Source organism: Pogona vitticeps, chromosome 3 (genome assembly GCF_051106095.1).
Source record: "Pogona vitticeps strain Pit_001003342236 chromosome 3, PviZW2.1, whole genome shotgun sequence".
Classification (NCBI taxonomy): domain Eukaryota; kingdom Metazoa; phylum Chordata; class Lepidosauria; order Squamata; family Agamidae; genus Pogona; species Pogona vitticeps.
This window is the reverse complement of record NC_135785.1, coordinates 92,883,277-92,907,679: the sequence shown is the minus strand read 5'-3', so window position 1 is coordinate 92,907,679 and position 24,403 is coordinate 92,883,277. Positions and strand designations below refer to the sequence as shown.

The 24,403-nt window shown below is 39.0% G+C and overlaps 1 protein-coding gene across 2 annotated transcripts in view; it reads left to right on the top strand.

Annotated features, from left to right (window-relative positions):
- The window catches only part of LOC110073677 (prosaposin), a 33,800-nt gene extending 9,807 nt beyond the window's left edge, over positions 1–23,993 (top strand). The window contains exons 2-14 of one of the 2 annotated variants that reach the window (XM_072995226.2): positions 136–272; positions 2,835–2,909; positions 5,180–5,305; positions 5,494–5,688; positions 7,524–7,667; positions 8,179–8,235; positions 12,763–12,876; positions 13,863–13,958; positions 16,332–16,512; positions 16,656–16,819; positions 19,617–19,697; positions 20,297–20,404; positions 21,590–23,993. In XM_072995226.2, the coding sequence (XP_072851327.2) occupies positions 136–272; positions 2,835–2,909; positions 5,180–5,305; positions 5,494–5,688; positions 7,524–7,667; positions 8,179–8,235; positions 12,763–12,876; positions 13,863–13,958; positions 16,332–16,512; positions 16,656–16,819; positions 19,617–19,697; positions 20,297–20,404; positions 21,590–21,625 (1,514 nt within the window). In that variant the 3' untranslated portion in view covers positions 21,626–23,993. The remainder of the gene's footprint in view (positions 1–135; positions 273–2,834; positions 2,910–5,179; positions 5,306–5,493; positions 5,689–7,523; positions 7,668–8,178; positions 8,236–12,762; positions 12,877–13,862; positions 13,959–16,331; positions 16,513–16,655; positions 16,820–19,616; positions 19,698–20,296; positions 20,405–21,589) is intronic. The other variant, XM_072995227.2, reaches the window with a different exon arrangement.
- Positions 23,994–24,403: the final 410 nt, after the last annotated feature.

The window sequence follows — 24,403 nt, the reverse complement described above, 5'->3', positions numbered from 1 at the left end:
TGTAGTTGTGTTGAAAGTGTATTTTTGAATGAGTTGGATATTATCAGTTGCAAGGTTTGGTTTACTCTCCAAGGACGCTAGACAGAATGCTGACTGCTTGTTTGAAACAAAACTGAGAATCAGCTTTTCTTCCAGCAGCTTTGGCAAGTCCCCTCCTACTGCAGAAGGATTGCACAAAAGGTCCTGAAGTATGGTGTCAGAACTTGCAGACTGCGTCCAACTGCAAAGCGGTTAAACATTGTCGGCAAACTGTTTGGAACAAACCTACTGTGGTAAGTCCTATTGGCATTAAACTGGATGTGACATTAAATTGGTTTCAGATATGTCAGCTTTCCATACTTTTAAACTCACAGTTCAAACAACCAAACAAAGCAAGGATATCAGTTACCTGTTATATTTTGCTACACTGATTTGCAGCTAAGTAGAGCTTTTAAGGGATGTGGTGGGGCTGTGTTCCGTGTATAGCCGCGCTGGCCACGTGACAATGGAAACTGTCTACGGACAAACGCTGACTCTATAGCTTGGAGACGGGGATGAGTACCGCCCCCTAGAGTCAGACACGATTGACTAAATGTCAAGGGGAACCTTTACCTTTATAGAGCTTTTACACTTCTAGGATCAGACACACACATTTGCAAGATAGTTGTTCCACAGTATTGTATCTGTTTGGAGAAAGGACAGAGTGGTTTTGACTCTCAGTACACATGGAGAGACTCCGAGCATGATGGTCTTAGACTTCCCAGAAGCAAAGGTTGGTCATCAGAGGGCAGAATTGCTTCCCTGTGTGAAGGAAAATAAGTATCCATGTTCTCTTGGCTGTTAATAGCATTATAAGCCATGTCCTTAAACAACTAATCTATTAGTGCAGTTAAGTCATAAAAGTCTTCATTTAACAAGCTGAGAAGTGTTGCGCCTGCGTATCCCTTCTCTCTTTTCTTTGCACTATGGTGGAGCAGTTGGATTTGTTACTGAAGATTCCTGTTTATCTTTTTGAACTGAGAAACATTGACAGCCTTTCCTTAAAATCAGGAGGTGAAATTCTGATCAGAGCTGAATTTGTAAAACAAATTCTTGGCTTTGATCCAGTGGGTCTTCTCAGTAGTTGCTCCCAGACAGTAGAATAGACATGGTTTTTAAAAATATTTATTGAACACCAGCTACCAGAATTAACTAGAAATTCCCCCAGTTAGAATTCTGAGGGCTTTACCCAGAAAATCAAAATCCTCACAGGAATTTTCAGTTACACACAGGTTGAGAGTGAAGGATCTGTCAATCACTATGTTCCAGTGAGAAAGCAAAAGTAAATGGGTGGAAGTGGCTAAACTGCACATGAGATTAGGAGACTGGTAGAGGGTTGTTGATTTGTTTGTTTTTTAGAGGTGATGTGTACAGAGCCTAATGGTCAGACTACCAGTCCCCTGATCACTTGCAGTTTCCACAAAGTTTAGCCATTCCCACACATTTCCTCTATTTTTTTCACTGGACCATAGAGGCTGACAGCCTTCATTCCCCACTATATGTAACTGAAAACTCCTATGAGGACTTTGATTTCTTGGTTGAAGCCCCCAGAATTCTGTCTGGGAGAATTCCTGGTGAATTCTTGAAGCTTAAGAAACACTGAAGTCAGAGGCCTACTGTAGAACTTCCTTTTAAGGGAAGCTAAATTGGCCTCTTCCTGCTGTCTTATCACTTGTGAGCAAAGACCTTTTAATACAGGTAGACTGTTGGCAATTGATCAGCTGTTAAGAAAGGTTTTTTTTAACATACAAATGCTCTACTTTTGAATTTATCTGCTTTAAATTTCACTGACCAGACTCCTGTAAGCAGTTGTGAAGTATAACTGCTTTGCAAGCTCAGTACTCTTGATTATTTCAGTAAACTCTGGTTTGCAGTTAGTCAGGGTACAGATTATCACTGTGTTAAAAAATAACAAGGATTAAATGTGTGCAAGAGGTGGTGAAGTGTGCACTTGGCATGAAAACAAGTGTGTTGTCCAGTGAGCTGTTGCATGTGTTTTTATTTGCATTTTTTAAAGCTTGTTGTGAACTGACTGGAGTCTCTGTCGTGGAAGAAAGATGGGTTCTAAACAGTCAAACAGTGGCTTAGTAAGTCATGATGGAAACACCAGAGGCATATATCCAAATAGTGGGAGAAGGGAATAAAAGGATAAAGCATGTGAATTTGATCCAATAAACAGTGGTTTCATAAGACCTACGTCCTTGATGTTCTGCTTGAAATCTTTAAACTTGTCAGATGTGTCACTGCTGCTAAATCTTTTGTGTATAGAATCTGTCAGAGTGCACTTAGAGGGTAATCAGATTTATGGGATTTTTAATATGACTTTAGTACTTCTGTATTGCATCATGAGTAAGATTTTTAAATACACTACAGTATTCTAAAAGATGTTTAAGACTGGTCTATCCATGCTTGGAGTTCCAGTAAAGCTATAACATATTTATGTGTGATCTGCAACAGTTAATCTTACATCAATTAAGTGCAGTGAATTCATGTTCTCTTATATCAAGTCTTATTCCATGTTATTCCCATTGAAAGTAAAAAGGTGAAATTGGTTTCAGATCTGTCATCTGTATCAAGGACAACCTTTCTTGCAGTTTGCCATCCCTTCTAACTGTTGTTTCTTACAGAAGAAGAAGCTTGGCATCTTTTTGTCTTCTGTAAACTTGGCAACAGGTCTATTTCCCACCTTTTTACTGTGTAAAAGAACATGAATTCATTGCACTTAATTGTGATATTTTTGAGAGGAGAAAAAGTGGTGTATTAGGTAACAATATGTTCACATACTTTTATTAATTAGAAATATCTTGTCTTTTCAGAAAAGCATCCCTTGTGACTTGTGTAAAGAAGTTGTTGCTGTGGCTGCAAAAGTCTTAAAGGACAATGCCACTGAGGTAAGAAGGGCCCTTTTTCTATGAGGTGGGTTTTGCATCTCATCTGATAGATAAATAGTGGGACAATAAAACTCAGACTTGTCCCTTCATGCTGATACATTGCCTTTGAAGAAAAACTTGTCATGAGTATGCAAAATATATTGTTTTTCCTAACATGGAAATAGTCATGTTGAAATTAGTGTGTGACTGACATCACGTTTCCTTAGATATAAGACTATATTTCTACATTTAGGAAAATGTGGTGTTAATTTCTTTAGTCCATGAAAAGGGGGATAATTTTCATTATGCAGGATGGATCAGTTTAAATCATGGTTATTTGAATCGCAAATCCAAGTCACAAATAGAAACCCCTGGTTTAAATAGTCAAGTCAGATAAAAGTGTCCCAGTACTACTTCACATATTCCTTAAAACAGTGGTACAGATTTGAGATGAAAATTTGTCAATGTACAATGCAGTAGAGTAGTTTGCAATGACAATTTCATCCTCTTCGTTTATTTGCAGTAAACAGTTTTCATTAGGATTTTTTATTCTTTTAGCTAGACTTTGCATCTGCTTGTACTGCTTTACACTAGTCACATTTTCCTTTTTTTTTTTTTTTCCATCGGGGAAGGCGCCTCCTCCCCCAGATATTCCCAATAGTCTCTTTCAGACCCAGAAGACCTTATGACAAGCACTGTCTCGGTTATTCCAACTCTGTTTTCTGTATCATATCCCAGGCCTAATTGAAACCTCTTCTTTCTTTGGTCCAGTTCCACCTACACAAGCAGCATCCAAGTAAATAAATAGTAGCTGAATTCCAGTAGTGAATTGCAGCTAGAGTAGACCCGTTGAGTAGTTTGCAAATCACTTCTGGATTTCAGCTACTACTTATTTACACTTCTTAGACATCTTTTTCTGAGAAAGGCTCAAGACATTTTATTTTTATAGCTAAAATCCTCTTCTGCAATTACATTGGCAGAAAGGCAGTGGCATAACTTGTAGCATCGAATTTTCATTGATTCACGAGTCAACACTTGGATTCCTCATTCCACATTAATGTAGTAAGTTGGCATACAACTAGGAATCTCAGCAGTGATTGATTAATTAGTGGCAGTCTTCTGCAGCAGTGGTCCCCAATGTTTCTGGGATCACGGACCACTTCGGGGGTGCAGGCTTGGTGCACGGACCGGCTGGGGGGCGGGGGCAGCCCCGTGCTGGTGGGTGAGAGTGTCACACTTGCAGAGGGGTGTGTCGCACTCACATGCACGTGTGAAAAGGGGAGCCTGAAACTAGACCTCCCACCTCCACACTTGCAAGACATACCCCCCAAGAGTCCTGTCTCTCCCACGGCACTGCCACTGGTGGGCATCACTTCTGGTGGGAGAGATGGCAGGGAGGGATGAGAGAGCCACCCGGGTAGTCTCCGCACTAGTCTCACAACCGATCAACCGACAAACCAACCTTGCTACCTGGAGGTTGGGTGGGAGGATGGGGTCCCCCCCCCCCGTGGCTCCGGCAGCAGCAAAGCAGCCCTTCCTAGCAGGATCTGAGGAGGCGATCCCCGGTGTTACCTTTGCCTTTCCCCAGGATGCGGCAGCACAGTTTCTGCAGGAGGACATTGGGAGACTTCTGATCCAGGCTCGCCATCCTAGCATTGGTGGGAGGGGAGAAGGTGCACCCTCACTATTGGTCCCCCACCCCAACTTCCGAGGGCCGCTTCTCCCCCGCCCTGTCTTCGCCTACCCTGTTATTTAAGGTGCCATTTTAATAGAACTGGCGAAGGAAAGGGAGAGGGGCAGGGAAAACCACCATGGCTTTCGAAGGTGGCCTCACAGCTCGGGTGGTGTAACACTGTACCCTTTCTGTCGCTCTACCGCGGAAATGTGGCCAAGAGGTTCCGCTTATTGATGAATAAGCGCCATCATAAAACACGAGACGGGGTGGGATGGAAGAGAGTGCTTCTGCATCTACTACGGTAGGCCATCAAGATTGTTACATATACATATATATTTAAAAAGACATCCCCACCCACCCCTAGCTCAATCAGAAGTGCTAAATCTTGTGCTCAGGATTTGCTCAGAGATAAAGGGTGCATGGCTGTTTTTGCTGACTTGATAGTGATTAGATATGGTCCAATGCTGCTTTCAGAAACACTGCTGAAGCAACCTCTTTGGTGCATCTTATCAGGGTTTGAGGGTCATTGAAGGTTTCTTCACTGGCCATGAAAGGTGGGCAAATAGTTCCTTCTTTAAGAAAATGTACACTAATCTATTTATTTCATTTATCATAGGAAGAAATATATGCCTATATGACTAAGGCATGTGAGTTTCTTCCTGACCAAGATTTGGTAACTCAGTGCAAGGACATGGTGGATGCTTACTTGCCAAACATTCTGGATATGATCAAAGAAGAGCTTGTAAGTACTGTCGATTACTAAAGCTGAAGCATTTCTATACCAAGAAAAAAATGCTTAGAGTAAATGAGATAGGTTTAACTGACTGTCATGATTACTTGGTTAGCCTAGTACCTGTAACTCACAGTTTGTATTGTTGAATGTAATACAGGCAAGGGCATTTTGCTATATTGTTGTCTCTTGATCTTTAGGATAACCCAGAAGTTGTATGCAGTGCACTCACATTGTGCCAGTCTCTTCAGAAGCACTTGGCAGAAATGAAATTGCAGAAGCAACTTCAATCTAACAGAATTCCTGAACTGGACTTCTCTGAAGTGGCTTCTCCCTTCCTGGCTAATGTGCCACTTCTTCTTTATCCCCAGGACAAGCCTAAGCAAGAATCTCAGGTGAGAATTTAAAGTCTTAAGGGAAAAGGGGTTGGATAAGAATGGGTTTATTTATGTAAAACGTTTTAACAACTATGTACACTGCATTCATGAACAACTTGTATTTGTGTACAACATTGGTGAAAATATTAGCTTTGATTTTTAAAGTGTACCCTGTTATTTGACTCCATCTGCAAATTGTTGAATATCGAAACCTAAGGTTAACATAATAGCCCATTGATTGTTCACCGAAAAGAGACAATACACAACACATCAGAACAGGTGTGGCAAAAGCAACTGTTGTACTAACCCAGCAATCTCCAAACTTTTCACTGTGAGGGCCACATAATATTTTTTCCACATTTTTGAGGGCTGAAGGAACATACGTGTGCATGCATGGGTCGGATAAAAAGGCAAGGCAGGCCGCACTTTGGAGACCCCTGTATTAACATAACAGAAACCCAGTATTAACATATCAGATTTAATTTAAATCGTGATTTTTAAATGTAAAGACTCATTCTTGCTGATTTTTTTTTAATATTTGCAACCAGATTATTTCATATTTAGAATAATAAACCTGTCAGATTAGTAAAACAGCTATAGCAGAACTGATTTTTGTTTAATAGGTTAACCACTCATATTTAGAGAACTAGTTAATTTGTTTTATTTAAAACAATAACATATAGCGTACATATTCTTGTATTTGCTTAAACATCAATTTTTATTAACTGAAACAATATCTTTTTAAAATGCAAACTATCTTCCAAACAATCTTCAAACCTAGCTTTTAAGGTATGGTAGGAACCCAACTATCTGCAGAATAAGAATCCGCTCACTTATCCACTGCCTGAAAATACTAAATACCCCTCTCCCGAAATACGTATTTAAATGTATTCCAGGGTGTATTTACCAGAACTAGCCACTAGAGGGATCCAGAGACCATGCAAGGTACAGCATTTTCTACATCCGCATTTTTTGGCATTCACAGTGAGGCTTGGAACCAATCCCCTGTGGATACCACAGTCCTACTATAAAACATTCATTGTTTGTACATTTGCAGAATGACCATGGGATTAAGGTCTTTTCCTGAACTTCGTTTATTTTACACTATTTTTTACTGTGAAAACAGCATTTCATTAAAAATCTGATTTAAATTTTAAAGATCCATTTTTTAAAGTCATAGATTTTAATCCTCCTCGCATGGTGAGCTACTCATGTAGAAATGGAAGCAGCAGAGCTGTGCAGTTGAAATCAAGTGATAAAGAAGAACAGAAAGAGGAAAGACAACTGCTGAGATGATGCTGGGAGACAATACTGGACTGAAGTGTGAGGGGAAAGAAATTAAATCACAAAACACCTCATACTTTGTTAGGTGCATCAAAATTAACTAGATTTCTGAGTGTACCTAAATTGCCTTCTTCTGTCTGGAAACATTACAGTACATTCTTTGAAGCTTGTACATTCTTACAACTTTTCCTTGGGGACCTTTCTTTCTTCTGGATTTTTGGCCTTATTATTAAATGCCGCACTGGGGCAGTGGAATAGCAGTGGTCCAGTCTCTTCATGGTAGAGCTAATTAGTGTAGGTATAAAGGGTTCAAATTATGCCTTGTTGTAAATAAGTTGAATTGGACTAAGCTATATGCTGTGAATAGATTATTCCGAGATCTCACCTGAGGTGAGTCGTTACTGGTTTATGAAATGTGTTTGTGGTGTCTCTCCTGAAAGTAAATGTTGTTATTGATAATTAATCAAGACACTCTAGAAAATATGATAAAGCTTTCCTCCTCCCCCCCCCCATTAAAAGCAGCATGAAGTCACTGCATTGTTAAGATATCCTGCTTTTTTTTCTTGCAGGGAAATGGGGATGTGTGTAAAGACTGTGTTCAGCTACTAACTGACTTGCAGGAGACCGTGAGAAGTAATACAACCTTTGTGACATCTTTAATCGATCATGCCATGGAAGAATGTGAACGTTTGTTCCCTGACTTTGCTGATATGGTAATTGAAGAGTTGATCATGTTTACGTTATCATATGAAAATATAGTATAGTAAAGTGGCAAAATGCTTATGGAACTATTTCTTCATGCTTTATTTTCTTAAAGTTTCTTAAGTACTAGCAAAGATGAAGCATCTTGGTTTCTGTAGTGTCTCTCTGACACCCCCTTTACAAGGTCTAGTATATTTGTCTAGTCTTTGTGGTCAGCATGTCAGACTAGGTCACATTCCCCCATGAGTCATCAGTCTTACTGGATTACTTTGGACTAGTTCCCATCTCTGAGCCTCATCATCCTCATAATAACCCTGTGAGTTAAAAGTGGGAAATGAAATGCAATATAGATGCTATTCTCCACTCCTTAAATTAAAAATGTGCAGTTTATAAATCTATATTTTAAGTTGTAAAGGAGGCCAGCTTACTTTTTAAGGCACTATTAAAGGTTGGGATATACATGGCTACAGCTGGAAATAATGTGGGATTTACCCTATCTCAAATCTGTTTTCTCTCCAATAGTGCAAGTCCTACATCTCCCAGTATTCAGATATGGCTATCCAGATGTTGATGCATATGGTGAGATGAATATTACTTACAGTTTTATATTATAGTCTGTTTTGTGAGGTTTCTTGTGTTCCAATATCTTCCACCAGAAGTAATTTAACAAATGTATTGAATTGCCATACAGTGGGGTCTTGACTTAAGAACGGCTTGAGTTAAGAACATTTTGACTTAAGAACCACTCTCATAGGAAAATATTGACTTGACTTACATACTTAGATTTGAGTTAAGAACTGAAAAAAAAACACGTGTGAGGCAGGGAAAGTGCAAAATTTGAACTTTCAGTTAACTGTTGGCCAGTGAAAAGGGTGCCTGTCTGCTTCCTCACTCCTCCCAGCGTTTAGAGAGTGGATTGGGAGACAGTCTTCAGACTGCCTGGTACTATACTGCCTGGACTGTCTTTTCCCTGCCTTCCCTGAACCTTTCTTGACCTAAGAAAAAAAGAAACAAAATATCCCCCTCTAGTGGTCGAAGGCAGAATAGCAGCTTCCCATTAGTTTCTATGGACGGAAAAGAGCAGATACGGATCAAATGGTTTTCAATGCATTCCTATGGGAAATGCAGATTTGACCTGAGAACTTTTTGACTTGAGAACCGCCTTCCAATATGGATTAAGTTCTCAAGTCAAGACCCCACTGTAATGGACATTTGACTGGCTCTATTAAGTCAAATTTAATTGAATGTTTAAAACTCAGGTACTAAACATATGTTTCTTGTGTCAAGAGATATAACTATTAAAGATTAATTTTCTTTCATAAGTGCATACCTAATCACGCACAACCTTCTGTGTGTGAGCTAAAGTTTAAAAGCTACTGAGCCCTCCGTCCAGGCCTTAATGTAGCAGGAACAAATGACATTCAGAATGAACAGAATTGAGTTCTTTGTGTACATTTCCATACTGCTTTCAGTATTGCAAGTCAGTCAGAAATGAAAAAATGATTTAGAGCCTAGCAGAACAAGAATAATATATTCTACTACAGATTTATCCTCCCACAAAACAAGTTGTTTGTCTAGGCACCAGTCAGCTGCTTGATTGTTTTCTTGTTGTTAATTGTCTTGTCTTCCTTTCTCTCCATTCTGTCAACAGCAGGACCAGGTATGTGAGAAGCTTGTTTGTGGTGGTGTGTTGCTTTCCTCCCTGCCTGAGAGGCTATAGTTTAATCCCTTGCTAACTTTGTTTGTAGATGTGATGTGGTTGAGTACTGCTTTGACAGATTCAAGGGACTGATAGTGGCTTTGGAAAATGCTATTTCCCAAATGCCAGTTGAAATGTCAGCTTTAGTATTCTGAACCAAAATTGTGAGTCTGTTTGGAAGTCTTCAGATTCTGAAGCTCAGTTAACATGCAAAGGAGTCCATGAATTCTGGACATTCTACCTTGTAGGGGAACACAGCGAGGGAGGGCTTTGGGCACCCCCAGAACATGATTTGGGATAGCTGTTAACCTTTTGAGTACATGTTCCTGAAGACCTTGTGCCTGTCATTGTTTAGCTGGCAGTAAATGCTGCATGTGTGCAATGTTAGCTCTAGCATTTCTTCAGGTGTACTAAAGGCAGTGCATGAATGAGGAGAACATGTGGTTGGGAAGGACTGGGGAGAGGAAGAGCTTTTCTAATGTAACTAGAGATGGTGCTGAGCTTCTCCTTCTGGTATATCTGCTGTTGCATGGGAATGCTACGGAGCCTAACTTTAAAATGCTGAAGCTATATGCCTTAAATGGCGGCTTTGAATATGAAGAAAGTTGCATCTTGTATCTTAATGTCAACTTGTAAAGAAGGAAAGATAACGGCATCTGACTTGAATTGAGATGAATGAATGAATGAATGAATGAATGAATGAACTACATTCCTCAAAAGTTGTGTGGAAAGACACAACCTAGATAACTTTCTTCTTCTGTGGCTTATTAGGAACAGTTAATATTATAGCACTTGTTACACTAATATCATACCTTTCTGTAAATGCATGCTTCTAGATCTGCTAGGTGCTTCGACCCTTGGATAGATGCTATTTAATAGAGAACAGATGAGATTTCACAGTACGCTATAGTGTACCATGACAGCAACAATGTGCAGTCAGCTTTGAGTTTGGATGCTTCCCATCTCCTTCTCCCCCCCCCCCCAATATGGCTGCAAGGAAGCTATCAAGCTTTCATTGTAGGTTTTTCTAAATTGCCCCAGCTTTTATTTTATTTGAAAATGGACTGTTGTGATTAGTGGAAGCTCTTCTTTGTTGAACAAGCCAACACAAAGTTGTGGATAATAAAGCTGGTTTGTTTTAACAAACCATAGTTGATAATTAACATTCAAAATTGATAATCAAAAGTGAGAATGTTCAGTTTCCTTATAGATGAAGAGGGAATGTATGCCCTCACAATGAGCCATGTCTTTTATTGTATTCATGTTAGCTCACTAGGCAAAATCCTGTTGCATAACTTTGTGCCTTGCATTACCTGGATTGATGCTGGAAATATTTAACACTAATTAAAAGTTTCCTACCCACCCACCCCAGTTTTAGGTTCTGAAGCTCCCTAGGGCTCACTTTTCTCCTAGGGAAGTTTTTGGGCCTTGGGATGGCAGAGGGGAAACCTTTAAAAGTGAAATAACTACCAGATTGATGGTTGTGATCTGGATCCCAGTGGCAGTGTTCTGGTGGCAATTTTTGCTTTTTAAAGTCTCCCCCCCCCCCCCCGCCTTAAGTTTCCCAAAAGCTGCTCCAGGGCGAAAGGGAAGCTCTGGGAGATTCAGGATTTTTTGGGAGGGTCCTTTAAAAGTCAGTATATTATTTTAAAGTAATATTCAGCTTGAGCTAAGAAAGAATGCACTTTCAAAGGTATTATTTAACAGGATTTTGACCAGAGTGAACTGAACTTAGCAACTACTAATACATTAGCAAATATTAGCAGTTAGGGTATATTCTGTTTGAACTTAATTTCTGAGTAGCTTTTTGCCATGTAGAGTAGTTAGATTTGATAAAATTGTTCTTGCAGGTAGTAAGCAAATTGCAAGGCAGTAGGGAATTCTCATGGTGAGGAAGCACTTTGTGGTTAATTTAAAAAGTAAAATGGCAGCATGGTGTAAACACTGTACATCCACAGTAGCTTGGAAATATGTTTTATGATACATTCTAGCTAGAAAGGTTAGGGAATGATGCGGCTTTACTGTGTGTGTTACTGTATTTTTTGCACCATAAGACTCACTTTTTTCCCACAAAACAGGGGGGTGGAAAGTCTGTGCATCTTATGGAGCGAAGAAAACAGATTATATTTTCCTGTTTTCTTCTCCTAAAAAATCGGTGCGTCTTATGGAAAGGTGCGTCTTATGGAGCGAAAAATACGGTATATTTTACTCTTGGGATCAGAAAATATCTCAGAATTAAAAGTTGTGAGTAGCTGTCTGGGTAGGTCAGGTTCTTGCTATACAGTTGTGACTTAAGAGTCTTTAAAAGTGTTTCACGTGAACCTGTAACTGAAATAGGTTCTGAAGAGAAGCTTTACTAGTCTATTAGGTGACATATGAATGAGTAATAGAAAACCTTGTTTCTCATTAACTGTAATGGAGCAGGAACATAATAAGCAGCTAGGCTTTTTTTAGAAAACTAATTCTTTCCTAGAGAGCACTTTCTGTTTTGTGTTTTTTAAAATATTATTTATTTATTTATTTGGCTTCTATACCACTCCTCTGGTTACCAGGCTGTTCTGGGCAGTTTTCATATTAAGCATACAGAGTTTGAAACAGGAAACATAATAGTATAAAATAAAAATAAGGATAAACAACCAACATTTTAGATAATAGTAATTAAAATAACATAAAATAGTATAAAGCTGGACAGCAGGAGTGATAATATAAGAGTTAATACTAATCAATGTATTAAGGTGTTGTAAGGTCTGGGAAGGCCTGTAAAAAAAAAGCCATATTTTTTAATAGTCACTTAAAAATTCCCAGTGAAGGGCCAGGCAGATTTCAGACAGGAGTTTATTCCAAAGCTAAGGAGTGACCAACAAGGTGGCCTAGTTTCTGGTTCTCTCTTTCCGAGCTCCTCTTGGGGTCAGTACTCTCAAATGTCCAGCCTAGGAAGATCATATGGGAGAAGCCATCCCATCAGATATCGAGGTCCCAAACTGTTCAGAGCTTTATAAGTTAAAACCATCACCTGTTAACACTTTACATGAGTATAACATTAATGCAATGTCTTGAGAATACTTGAAGCTCAGGTATCATCATGATCAACATCCTTTTGGCTTAAGATTTTTAAAGGATCTAAAGTTGGTCAGGAAAATCCTCTTAATGTGCATAAAAACTGCTGAAGTCTTGTTGTCTGTTCAAATATGAAGCATTATGTTTCTCTGTAGATTAGAATTACCAAAATAAATTGACTTGCTGGGCATCTCCGACAGAAGGTACTATGAATAGTATTGTCTGAGCTAGCTTCTGGAATTTTCGACTTCTTTCATATCATATATAATTTAATGTCAGGGTCTAAGATGGAGTAGTCCTTCTTGTAGGCTTCAGGAATTAATTTGTGTAACTGTTCTGTGTGTCTCCAGCCACCACAGACTATTTGTGAGACGATTGGATTCTGTTCCTCTCGGAGATCTGTGCCTCTTCAAACTCTGGTGCCTGCTAAAGTTATTTCTGAAGTAAAGGTAGAACCAGTTGAGGTAAGAATTGATGGTTAGCAGTCTATTTATGAGGGATGGGACCAGGTAATTTTACCCATCATGACCATTGTCATAGATTGGAATAAAACTTTGGAAGACTATAAAGATGTAAGCATACTGTACTTCCTTAAGCTTCTGTTCCACATCAGTGCCACAATGGCATAATGAATGCACTGTTATATGCCCATTTCCTTCTTGTGTTCTCTTCAAAAGACATACAATTGTTTGGAATTAAGCTGTAGGTTATAACTAAACAGAACACTTGCAAATAAGATAATTCAAACATCTTCCCTCACTGAGCAGAAAATGTTGCAAGTGGGAAGATAGCTTTTCTGTATGAGAAAGGAAGTAATATCTGTGCTGCTCCTAACCATGAACATTCATAAGATCCCACAAAAATACATGATCTTTTATATCATACTTAAGAAATATTTGGCCTCAAATACTAGGTATTAGCGGTAATGTTAAGGTCACGGATTCTATTTTAAGGAATTATTCAGGTTTCAAATTCACAGTGAAACTTGAAAGTAATACAGATCAAGCTGTTTTTAAACAAAAGCAATGTAACTGAAATATTAAAAGACATAGCGAGTTTGTGACGGGAAACACTTGTAATACCTTCTCTTAAAAACAGGCAAGCTCAGCATTTATATTACAAGCCACTCCAAGGTTTAATGTTAAAGACTTTTGTCCCCTCTTAAACTACTCAGATATGGATTAGGATTGAAGTCATACAGCATTTCGTTGTATGGGTATACCATGTATATGCTTACAATAACAATAAATTATTATTATTATAATTATTATAATTATAATTATTATAATTATAATTATTATTTTTATTTATTTATTTATTTATTTATTATTAAATATTAATTATTATTAATTATTATTAATTATTAAATATTTGTGCAACTGATGTTCTTTTCACCTTGTTAGGTATTGCCTATTTACTAATCCTTATCAACATTTTTGGTCATGTATAGAATAGCCTGAGTCAAAGAGAATCTTTCTCTCTGTGTGATGCATGTACAATGATGGTAGAAGAGGTGGCCAGTCTTCTAGAAAGCAATAAATCGGAGGTATGTGTTCTGTTTTCATTTAAGTAACTCTTGAAATAGCAGTCCTCAGATATGCTATGGCAGTGGTGGCTAAAGATGGATTTATTTTACCTTATCAAAGTGATAACTTGCCCAAGGTTCTGTGGCACAGTTGCGTATTATATTCATATGAAATCTGATTAATGTTTCCAAGTCTGCCCTGACCTCACGTTTGTTTTGTGTGCTCTGCCTAAGATTTTTTTGGGTGTACATCTGCACTATCCTGAAATGCATAGCAAGAGTGGAGTACGTTGTGTCATAACATTTGTCTAGAAAAAGTTTATTTATTTATTTATTTAATGTATATGCTGCCCACTCTACCCAAAGGTCTCAGGGCGGCTTACAACAATTAAAATTCAACTAAAATACAATAAAGTTAGTGACTTGCCAAGCACAAATGCTTCAGAAAAATGTGATTGCTATCCTAGTTGCTAACTGGAAAGGGAGATTGTGTTTTATTGCAAGACTCAGCAATATTGCTAAGAAAGTGGTTAATCCCATCTTTGAACTATTGCAATACGTGATGTGACACTGTCATTAAAAGTGGCTGGAGAAGGACAGTTGGTGCAAAGTAGGAGCCTCTAGATCAGTGGTTCTTAACCTTTTTAAAAGAAACGCCCCCTTGAGCCATTGAGGAAGTTATCATCGCCCCCCTCCCCGCGGTGATGATATCTTATTTATTTATTTATTTATTTATTTATTTATTTATTTATTTATTTATTTATTTATTTATTTATTTATTTATTTATTTATTTATTTATTTATGTCACCTAAATCCAATGACCCCTGAAAACAAAATTCAATTCCAAGAAAATGAAATGCCCCAAAAAGTAACATTTAATTATTTAGTTGCAAGCGAATTTTAAGACGCAAAAAGAAATATAAAAAGGGCATAAAAACAAACCGCAATGCAGGAACTAAAAATTTCAAGATGAAAACTCTGAAACTAAATTAAGATTGGAGGAAAATATATATTCATGGACATTGTAAAAAGGCTGCAGCCATCTTTACAGGTTTGGCTTGCTCCAGCGCCCCCCTACCGCCCCCTTCTGCTCCAGCGCCCCCACGCCGCCCCTTTTCATTCTACCGCCCCCCCTGAAAAATGAAATTGCCCCCTGGGGGGCATTATCGCCCACGTTAAGAACCACTGCTCTAGATTATTAACTTGGACTGGGGAGTTTCAGCTTGGCTTATAGAAAACCAAGTTTTCAGTTCTGTTTGTTTGATCATATACTAGTATGTTTCTGGACCTGATTTAAACCACCGCATTTAACTTTTATAGTCAGTAACAGATTGGGATTAGCCTAATTGAATGGTAACCTTTTCTTATGTATATTTCCCCAAGGTTTAAGCTCCTGTTTAGAAGAGCTGCCAAATGTGCCTTCAATCAGTAAGCAAGGCAGGGTCTTCTGCAAAAGTATTTAAGATTTGGGCATGCATACGTGAACAGGTGTCCCTGTTAGGACCTTTTTCTGTATCAGCATCTTAGCTGTGGAGTGGCGTCCCCAAGGCACATGCGTAGCACCATTTTTGTGGTCTGTTCAACAGCAATCAAGTAACATCTTACTCACTTAGAAATTCTGAGCAGCAACATAGTGGAATCTGGATTGTCATTGTATAAACTGATTCCTCCCAGCTGCTATTGCAACCTTCAGGTCCCTAGTGCTGCAACCACTTGTGATGAATTTGTCACCATAGCAATATGAAAAAGTGCCATTCATCTTTTACATTCACTGTGACAACAACCAAATAATAATAATAATAATCCACTCTGAACAAGTACTTGCACTTTAAAAATGAAAGTGCGTATTCATGCACCTTGTTTTGAAATTGTACTGTACAGCTGAAAATCTCCCTGAGGAGCAGTTTAGGTATGTGGATTTCATATGACTGGTTTTAAAATAAAAGTGCTTATTTAAAGTCTCCAGTGAAATCTGTCAGTACTTTGATGGTGCAGTGTCCAGCCTTCTATCCTTCTGAGGTCAGTAAAATGATTACCCAGCTCGCTGGGGGGGGCAATGTGTAGCCTGCATAATTAACTTGTAAACCGCCCAGAGAGTGCCTGAAGCGTTATGGGGTGGTATATAAGCAGCACGCTTTAAGCAGCATGCTTCCATCTACAAAAGTTGCCCACCTTGATATAATCTGTGTATTGTACACTAACATACATTAAAATGCTGTAGAAGAGGCAGCCATTTTGGATTGTGGTAGCATATCAGGCTAAAACTATGTGCGCATGCGCACACAATTTTACTGCTGTTTTTATATGTTCTGATGTTTCTTTGTGAATTTGTTTTGTAATCTACTTAAGAAACAGGTGACTTAAATTTAATAACAACCATTCTCATGTATTAGGAAGAAATGGTATTTGCAATGGAGAAAGTCTGTTCTGTGCTACCTGAACAATTCCGGGACCAGTGTAAAGACTTTGTGGATATCTATGGGAAGGCTATTATTGACATGCTGTTAGAAGCAACTGATCCAAAAAGTGTCTGTGTGATGCTGAAGTGCTGTACAAATAAGGCATTGCCTGCAGGTAAGATTTGAACAAACCAGCACTATGCAAGAGGTACTCTGCTTATTATTTAACTGATCTATTTTTATGAAGTTGCTTTTAAAAATTTCTTTAGTGGCTATGAGAGGCCCTCTGAACATAAAACTGCCTTTTTGTATTCTCAGAAAAAATTGTTTCAGTACAGTCAGAAGTTGGGAATTTTTGTGATGTGTGCAAGTTGATTGTTGCTTACGCGGACAAAGAACTGTCAAAGAATGCTACTACTACTGAAATCCAGACTTTTCTTGAAGGAGTCTGCCAGCTCTTGCCACGTTCCGTTAGTGATCAGGTAAAAACATTTAATATGCATAATTTAAAGTGAAATGTAATTTGGTATGTTTAAGGTGAACTCTTACAGGGGATAGATGGCTACTGCCTTGGTCTCTGCTTAATCTTTCACCTGAAGTGTTACAAAGATTGTCTGCAAAGGTAGAATAAGAAGCATTGCAATAATCAAAAGTACAAAATCCTACTGTGGGCTTAGTATTGTGGTGTTTTTCTACTTACTGCTTTTCCTTCCTGCGTAACGAAGGAACAGGAACTGAGAATTTGTGATCTGGAAGCATTAATCTTCTGCAGTCTTTATGGTTTATCAGTTATTCCTTCAGTTGAGGTGAAATGCTAATGGGGCAAAGAGAATACTGGGCAAAGTGGGGGGAAAGTGTATCTCATGACAGTCAGGCAACATAATTACTACTCTATGTAGAAGAAAGTTGTTAGTGAAATTATTTGGCTGGGTTTCTATAAAAACATAGAACCCACAAAAGGAACAGCGAATGTAAATAAATTCAGTTCCTTAATACCCTTAAGAGACAATACCCATAAATTACTGCAACTGTCAAAAATAATCTTTTTTTGTATTGCAGAAATATGCAGGTAGTAGCAACACTTGTCCTTCCTGGGCAGAATACATAGCCCTATTAAATGTCAGAATGTGTGAAAATTTTTAAAAAAATACTCATTTGCAAAGCAGCAAAGGCACTAAGTGTGTCAAATGCTTTTGAGATAATTTTTCAGCCATTTCTAGTAACTGGTTCTATTTTACATTTGTCTGAACTTTATAAGCCTACAGTATGTTATTTATGCTACTGTCATCTTTCCATATGTTGCAGCTGTTTTTACATTCAGCTGTATTTTATTGGACTGTTAGATTTTTGTTCTGTTACGTTTTCAAATGTTTTTATTGGTCTTACGTTTTCAAAATAGCATTTTGTGGAACTGAACACTTAAGGTTGAAAATCCTCAAAATCTTCTGATAGCATACTAGATTTACAGCTGTAGGTCGGTTATTGCACAGAAACTGCTTCATAGAGTGTCATGCTACAGAGCAAGTTTCTCCAGAAATTGAAGATCTAGAATGGTATAATATAGGTTACATTTAGTATTTGTATAAAACTGTGTGGATCAGTTTTAGTATAGCAGCCATGAACAGACCATGGTGTGTCCCATTCACAGCACTCAGCTGCTTCCCGTGCCCCTCCTGAAAAGCTGGTCAGACTTCCCACCCAGCTAAGGAAAAGAAGCGATTTCCTTACTTTGAGCATATTGTTCATTCACTGCTACTAGCAGTGATCAAACAGCAATCTGATTAGAATACTGTTTGGCATTGGAGGGAGAAATTGTATCCACATGCTGAGGTGTGATTAAGAGGAAATGTGATAGACCGTATTTCCCCATTTAACCCTCCCTGAGTCTTAAGATTGTCCGCTAGGCCTTTCTATCAGTTCTATTACTTTTACATATATATTTAATAGGGAGTGGGACTTCTTGGTGGATGCCCCCAGGCTATGGAATGCCCTCCCTTGTGAGGCTAGGCTGACCCTCTCTCTCTTTGGCATCAGTTGAAAAGATGTTTTTCATTCCAATAGGCTTTTGGTACTTAATATCTGATTTGAACTTAGCTAGTTCCACTGTGTTTGCTGCCAATATATCCTTTTTAATGTGTTCTAAATTTGTTTTTTATTTCTGGATTTCTTTTTATATATTTTAGTGATTGTTAAACTTTAAATTCATATTTACATGTTTTTAATTCTTATTCTTTATTCATTCATTGTTGCCCTCTTTGAGTCCCTCTCCCTCTTTGCTGGGAGAAAGGCAGCATAGGAGTGCAGTAAATAAATGTGATACCATCTGTCACTAAATATCACTCTCATATGGAGAAAAGCAAACTCTGTAATGTGTAAGCATGTACTGGTAATCCTAAAAAGATTTAAATATTTTTCCCTGAACCGAGTTATCATGGAGGACAAAGTACTTAAGTTACCTTTTATTTTACTGAGTTTACAAGATGTTTGTGTGATTAAATTTTTTAAGTGTATTTTATTTATATAATTGCATATTTACTGTTTTGAGGGCCTATAACTAAAAATAGTATACACACATTAATTTATATATGGGCACCCCTCACTTAATGACCTACCTGTTTCACTGCTTGGAGTTAAAGCCAGTTCTGCAGTGGAGGGAATCCCCTTTCTCTGTCTTTGTTTCATTCGGCTACCAAATCAGGCAGGCCCAGTGCCTGAGCCCAAAGCAGCCAGGAGCAATGTGGGAGCTTTTATTAGTTTTTTCCCCCCACCAAGCCAGCAGCACTTCTGGCTAGCTCCTGCCTGATTCTGCCTTTAAGCTCCTCACTTAACGACCATTTTGCTCAGCTATGTAAGAATGGAACTTTGTAGTTAAGTGAGGAGTGCCTGTATATAATATCATTCTGTGTTACCTTCTGGCACAGATAAAATTGTCAGTGTAGCTTCAGGTGTTTACAGAAAATTTAAATAGCAGGGTGGGATAGACAACCTGGTAGCCTGAGATTACTTTGGATTACAGCTCCCATTATGCTTCACCATTGGCTGTGATGAATAGAGCTTATGGGACATTGTCCAGAACATTTACGAGCTTATCAGGTTACCTACTGCATGTTATAAATCTTGCACTAAAATCAGTGGGCCCTGAAGATTTTTCACTTAGGCAGAACTGCACATGGTTAAAAAGAGCTCCTAGTTGCACTGTGTTCTGCTTTACCTGATTTCCATAATCAGTTGGTACAGGGCCCTGTATCCTGATATCTTCTTTTCCTCCACTTCCAATAGTGTATTCAGTTTGTGGATCAGTATGAACCAATAGTTGTACAGCTCTTGACAGAAGTGATGGACCCCGCTTTTGTGTGTAGTGTAAGTACTACTGCTTTATTTGTCATTCACTGAAGGATACTTTAATGGGGCCACAATGAGCGTTGTTAAACTGCTGTACTGCAGCCAAAACTGTGCTCACAACATGGGGTTCAATCCCAGGTAGCCGGCTCAAGGATGACTTGGCCTTTTATCCTTCCAAGGTCGGTAAAATGAGTACCCAACTTGGGGGTGGCGGCAATGTGTAGCCTGCATAATTAACTTGTAAACTGCCCAGAGAGTGCTTGAAGCACTATGGGGCGATAGGGAGACAATGTTTCAACCCAGGGTGTTTTATGTTATAGTATTGTCATGTTAAACTGTTATACTTTGTTTATATATGGCTATATTCAACTGGTGGGAACTGCTCTGAACAGAAGAGACTTGTAAGGCTTTATGTCCTGAAATTCTCACTCAACAGCATGTTCAGAACAAGGGTGGAATTGATAGCCTGCTTGACTGATTGTCCCAAATGGCTTATTGACACCTCTGGAAGCATTAATGATTAGATGGTGGGATTCACATTTTTATGACACTGTGATCCGCATTTTTATCATGCATAAGTAATACATGCAGGTATTGTTGCCTCTGTCATATTACAGAAAATTGGAGTTTGTGTAAAATCCACACCGTCTCTTTTGGGGTCAGAATTATGTGTCCGTGGCCCTGGCTACTGGTGTAAGAACATGGAAACTGCATCTCAGTGCAATGTGAGTAAATGAGATTTCTCTGTGTTAATAAACACACTCGTATAGTGCCATAGATAGTCTAGCATTTCTGGTGTTTATTGTTTTCCTTTAGAAAACCAATGTCTAATGTAAAAGCTTCCAATAAGTTTTGTTATACAGCGCTGCTTCGACTTACAAAATTAATCCGTATTGGAACGGTGGCCGTAACTCGAAATTTTCATAAGTCGAAGCACCATTTCCCATAGGAATGCATTGAAAACTGATTAATCCATTCTGGCCGAAGGAAAAAAAATACAAGAAAGAGAAAGAGAAAGAAAGAAGAAAAAGAAAGAAAGAAAGAGAGAGAAAGAGAGAAAGAATAAACAGAGCAAGTCCCACAAGGGACAGAAAAAAAACCAATCCAAAAGTAAACATTGGAGCAAGTCCCACACTGGGACTGCGCAAAAAAAAAAGAAAGAAAAAAGAAAAGGAAAAGAAAAAAAGAAAGAAAAACAGAAACATAACCCCCCCAGCCCAAACCTACCCTCCAAAACCCACCCAGAACAACTTTTTCAAAAGGAAAAAGCAGCACCTTACCAGTCTGAAGCCTCCTGGGCTTCCCTGCTGCTGTGACCACCGCCACTGGAGGCGTCCTGAGTCTCCCTGCCGCTTCTGGAGGCTTTCTGGGCTTCCCTGCCACCGCCAGAGGCCTCCCAGGCTTCCCCGCTGCCACCGGAGGCTTTCTGGGTTTCGCCGCTGCCGGAGAAGCCTGGAAAGCCGACGGCGGCGGCGGGGAGGCCTCTGGCGGTGGCAGTCACAGCAGCGGGAAGCCTGGAAAGCGTGGTCACGGCAGCAAAGAACCCCAAGAGGCCTCCGGTGGTGGTGGTTGCGGCGGCGCTGGAAGCCCAGGAGGCTGAGCCCAGCCAGGATGGTCCAGCGGCTTGCCTCCCGGCAGCGGTGGCAGCAGTGGTGGAAGCCCAGGAGGCTGAGCTTCCTTTTTCCTAACTGTTGGGGTGAAAGAGCTACAAAGTAGCAACCTCTTCGCCACCAACGGTTTGAATTTCCCGTCCTTTCCCCCTGCCTTTTTTTGTTTGTACATCGAAGCTCTGGCTGCAAGTCGAAGCAAAATTTTGCGGCCGGAGCTTTTTGTAAGTCGAGGCACCACTGTACATTCCTTATGACTTAACTCTGACGTTATCTCACACATCTGTTATGCTTCTCTTCTAGGCTGTTGATCACTGCAGACGTCATGTGTGGAACTAGAAGAAATATCAACCTTGGCTGACACTTCTTCATTCTTGAAGAAACAAGAAGTGAGGGCTAGGCTAGCAAGAGCTAAATCCTTCATGTACTGGTTTTTCCACTCCCAGTTTCATCATCATCCCCAAGCTCAAGTTTCTTTTAATGAATTGTTTGGCATTAGTTCTGCTACCCTTGAAGGATCCGTTGTTGACCTAATGAAATTTCTGACTCTAGTTTTAATTCCTTATAATTCATCAGAATATGTGATAAATCAGCAACACTGGACAATTGGTCTGAATGTCTCTGAAGAGGAATGCTTATATAGGCTATTAGCAAATTTAAAGATGCTACTCCTATATTTAGACTTTAAATATAGTGACTAATTTTAAGCACACACTTGCTGGTGATATAACTTCCTCTTAATGTGCATCAGTGTGAACATTCTTCATTAAAAGTGCTGTTGAAATAATGCCCTTGTGAATAGTTAATTGGTTTAAAAAAACTTAAATTGTTACAGGTAATTTGTTTTGAATTATAAATTCAACATAAAAATGCATAAACACAGAGGAATATCTTCTCTTCCACATGAGTTTTTTGAAGAAGCAACATGAGTGTGCCCAGAGTGTTTGCATAACTACAAGTCTCGTGGCCATCATAGAATTTGCTAGTGTATATGGTCAGAATTACCATCCCCCTGACCTAACTAGCAGATGCCCATGTAACAGCTGTTTGAATCAAGGCCTGCCTTGGAGGCACTACTAGTAAGCAAGGTTTAGAGGTAGGTTTAAGATTTGTGCAGCCCATTCTTTTAAGACTGACTAGATTGCCATGGTTAAAACAGGAAGATTATGCAGTGTACCTTATATCTTCAGGCTGATGACTGTGATCCATATAGCTATCTTACCTTACTAGGAATGTTAACTAATGACTAGCCACATCTTTTGGGAAAGGTTTCTTTAAGGAAAGGAAGGAGCTTGGAAAAAGCAATATTGATAGTGTGATTGTACAGTTGAATTTCAGAATAGTCAGTCTCTGGCAACTTGTAGTGTTGGTATCTGCAATGCTATTGTCTCATAGACTGCAGCTATTTGCATTACTAGACCTTCTCCTGAATAGAGGTAAGTTGAAGTGCTTAGAAGCACCATGCCATGTGATATTAGTGTGCTGCATGACATTTGTTTGTGTTGAAAGGAAGCATTAGTTCAGTGGCCTATTGTGTATGTGGGCAGTGCCACTGATAGTACAATATCCTGATGGTGGACTGTGCCATATACTGTGTCCGCTAGTGACTTATATATACACTTTAACATTTTTAAAATTCCCACTAATCACACAAGCATAAAGGTATAAAGCAGGGGGTGGGAGGTTGAACCAGTGAGAATTACCCATATAAAACCAAATGCTCCTCTGCTTCTAAAAGCTTAGCTGTCCAAACATTTTTTTCAAAATATAGATAACATAAACCAATTAGTAAGAAAAGGATGAAGAGGAAACTATCTCAGCATGATAAAAGATAAATATCTGGGAGCTTTGAAAACCCAGTAGCTGAAATACTGTTGCTTTGTGTAACAAAAAGTGTAATTTTCACTCCTTCCTAGCACATGTAAGCAGTATCCACTGGGATTCTCAAACATACAGAAACCCTACTGAGAATCACAACAGCTCTTTACCGGCTGGCTAGGAAGGAGTGAATTTTGCACCTTTTGTTGTACAGTGTGTTTAATAAAGCTATTGGTGTGGAACGGGGAGGGAACTCAATTCTAGTGACAGAAAACTAATTGTTTCTACCAAATGGTAGTTTTTTGTTTTTGTTTGTTTTGAGGCAGCTTCATTATGTACATCCTGAATATATTTGAGGGCATTGAGTTGATTTTATCAAACAGATTTTTATGTTTACTGCTTGGCTCTAAGTAAGGTCTTGTTGCTCAGAAATACATATGATTAAAGAAAGCAAATGCTGTGTTTCCCTTTCACCTTTACTGCAGTTGTTACCAAGAACATCTGCTCAATCTGCACTGATGTAGGATGAGGTTTGCCTCTCTTTCTCTTGAGGTTGTCACACATTCGATGCTGGGCTGTATAGTGCAGTCATACTTTAAAATTAGCTATCAGTCTTTCTTTGGGCTAGAATTTTTACCTGTATAAAGAGTTCCGTTTCTTGCTTGTAGAAAGAACTCTACAATCTTTTGGACAAAGTTTCAGAACTGGTTTGTTTGTTTGTTTGTTTAAAAAATGAACTAGTGTACTAAATTTGGTGTTCTCATGGCATAAAACTCTTCTTACATAAGCTCTGGTGAAAAAACAAGCAAATGCTTCAACCAACTGGTCTAATTGATTTTTCTTTCTTGCACTGAGTCTTCTGTAATTCAATAATAAAGGTGTGACTAAATCCATGAGCTCTGTGCTTCCTTAAACTCTAGATGGAAACTAGCGAGAAAAATGACATAAGTGTTGTTTACTGAAGATTCTTCTGCTGTAAGCTTCTAGGGTAGTGTCAGTACAATTCATTATAGCGGTGGACAATGTTCAGTACAGTGGACCCCCGACTTACAGACGGCTCCACTTACAGACTTTTCGAGTTACAGACTGGCCACAAAATTTAGGTTCGACTTGCAGCCAGAGAATCGGCTTACAGACCAGAAAAAAACCAAAATGGAACAAAAACGGCCGGTTACGGATTAATTGGTTTTCAATGCATTGTAGGTCAATGGAGACTCGACCTACAGACTTTTCGACTTGCAGCCACCGTTCAAATATGGATTAATTCTGTAGGTCGAGGGTCCACTGTGTTACAGTGGT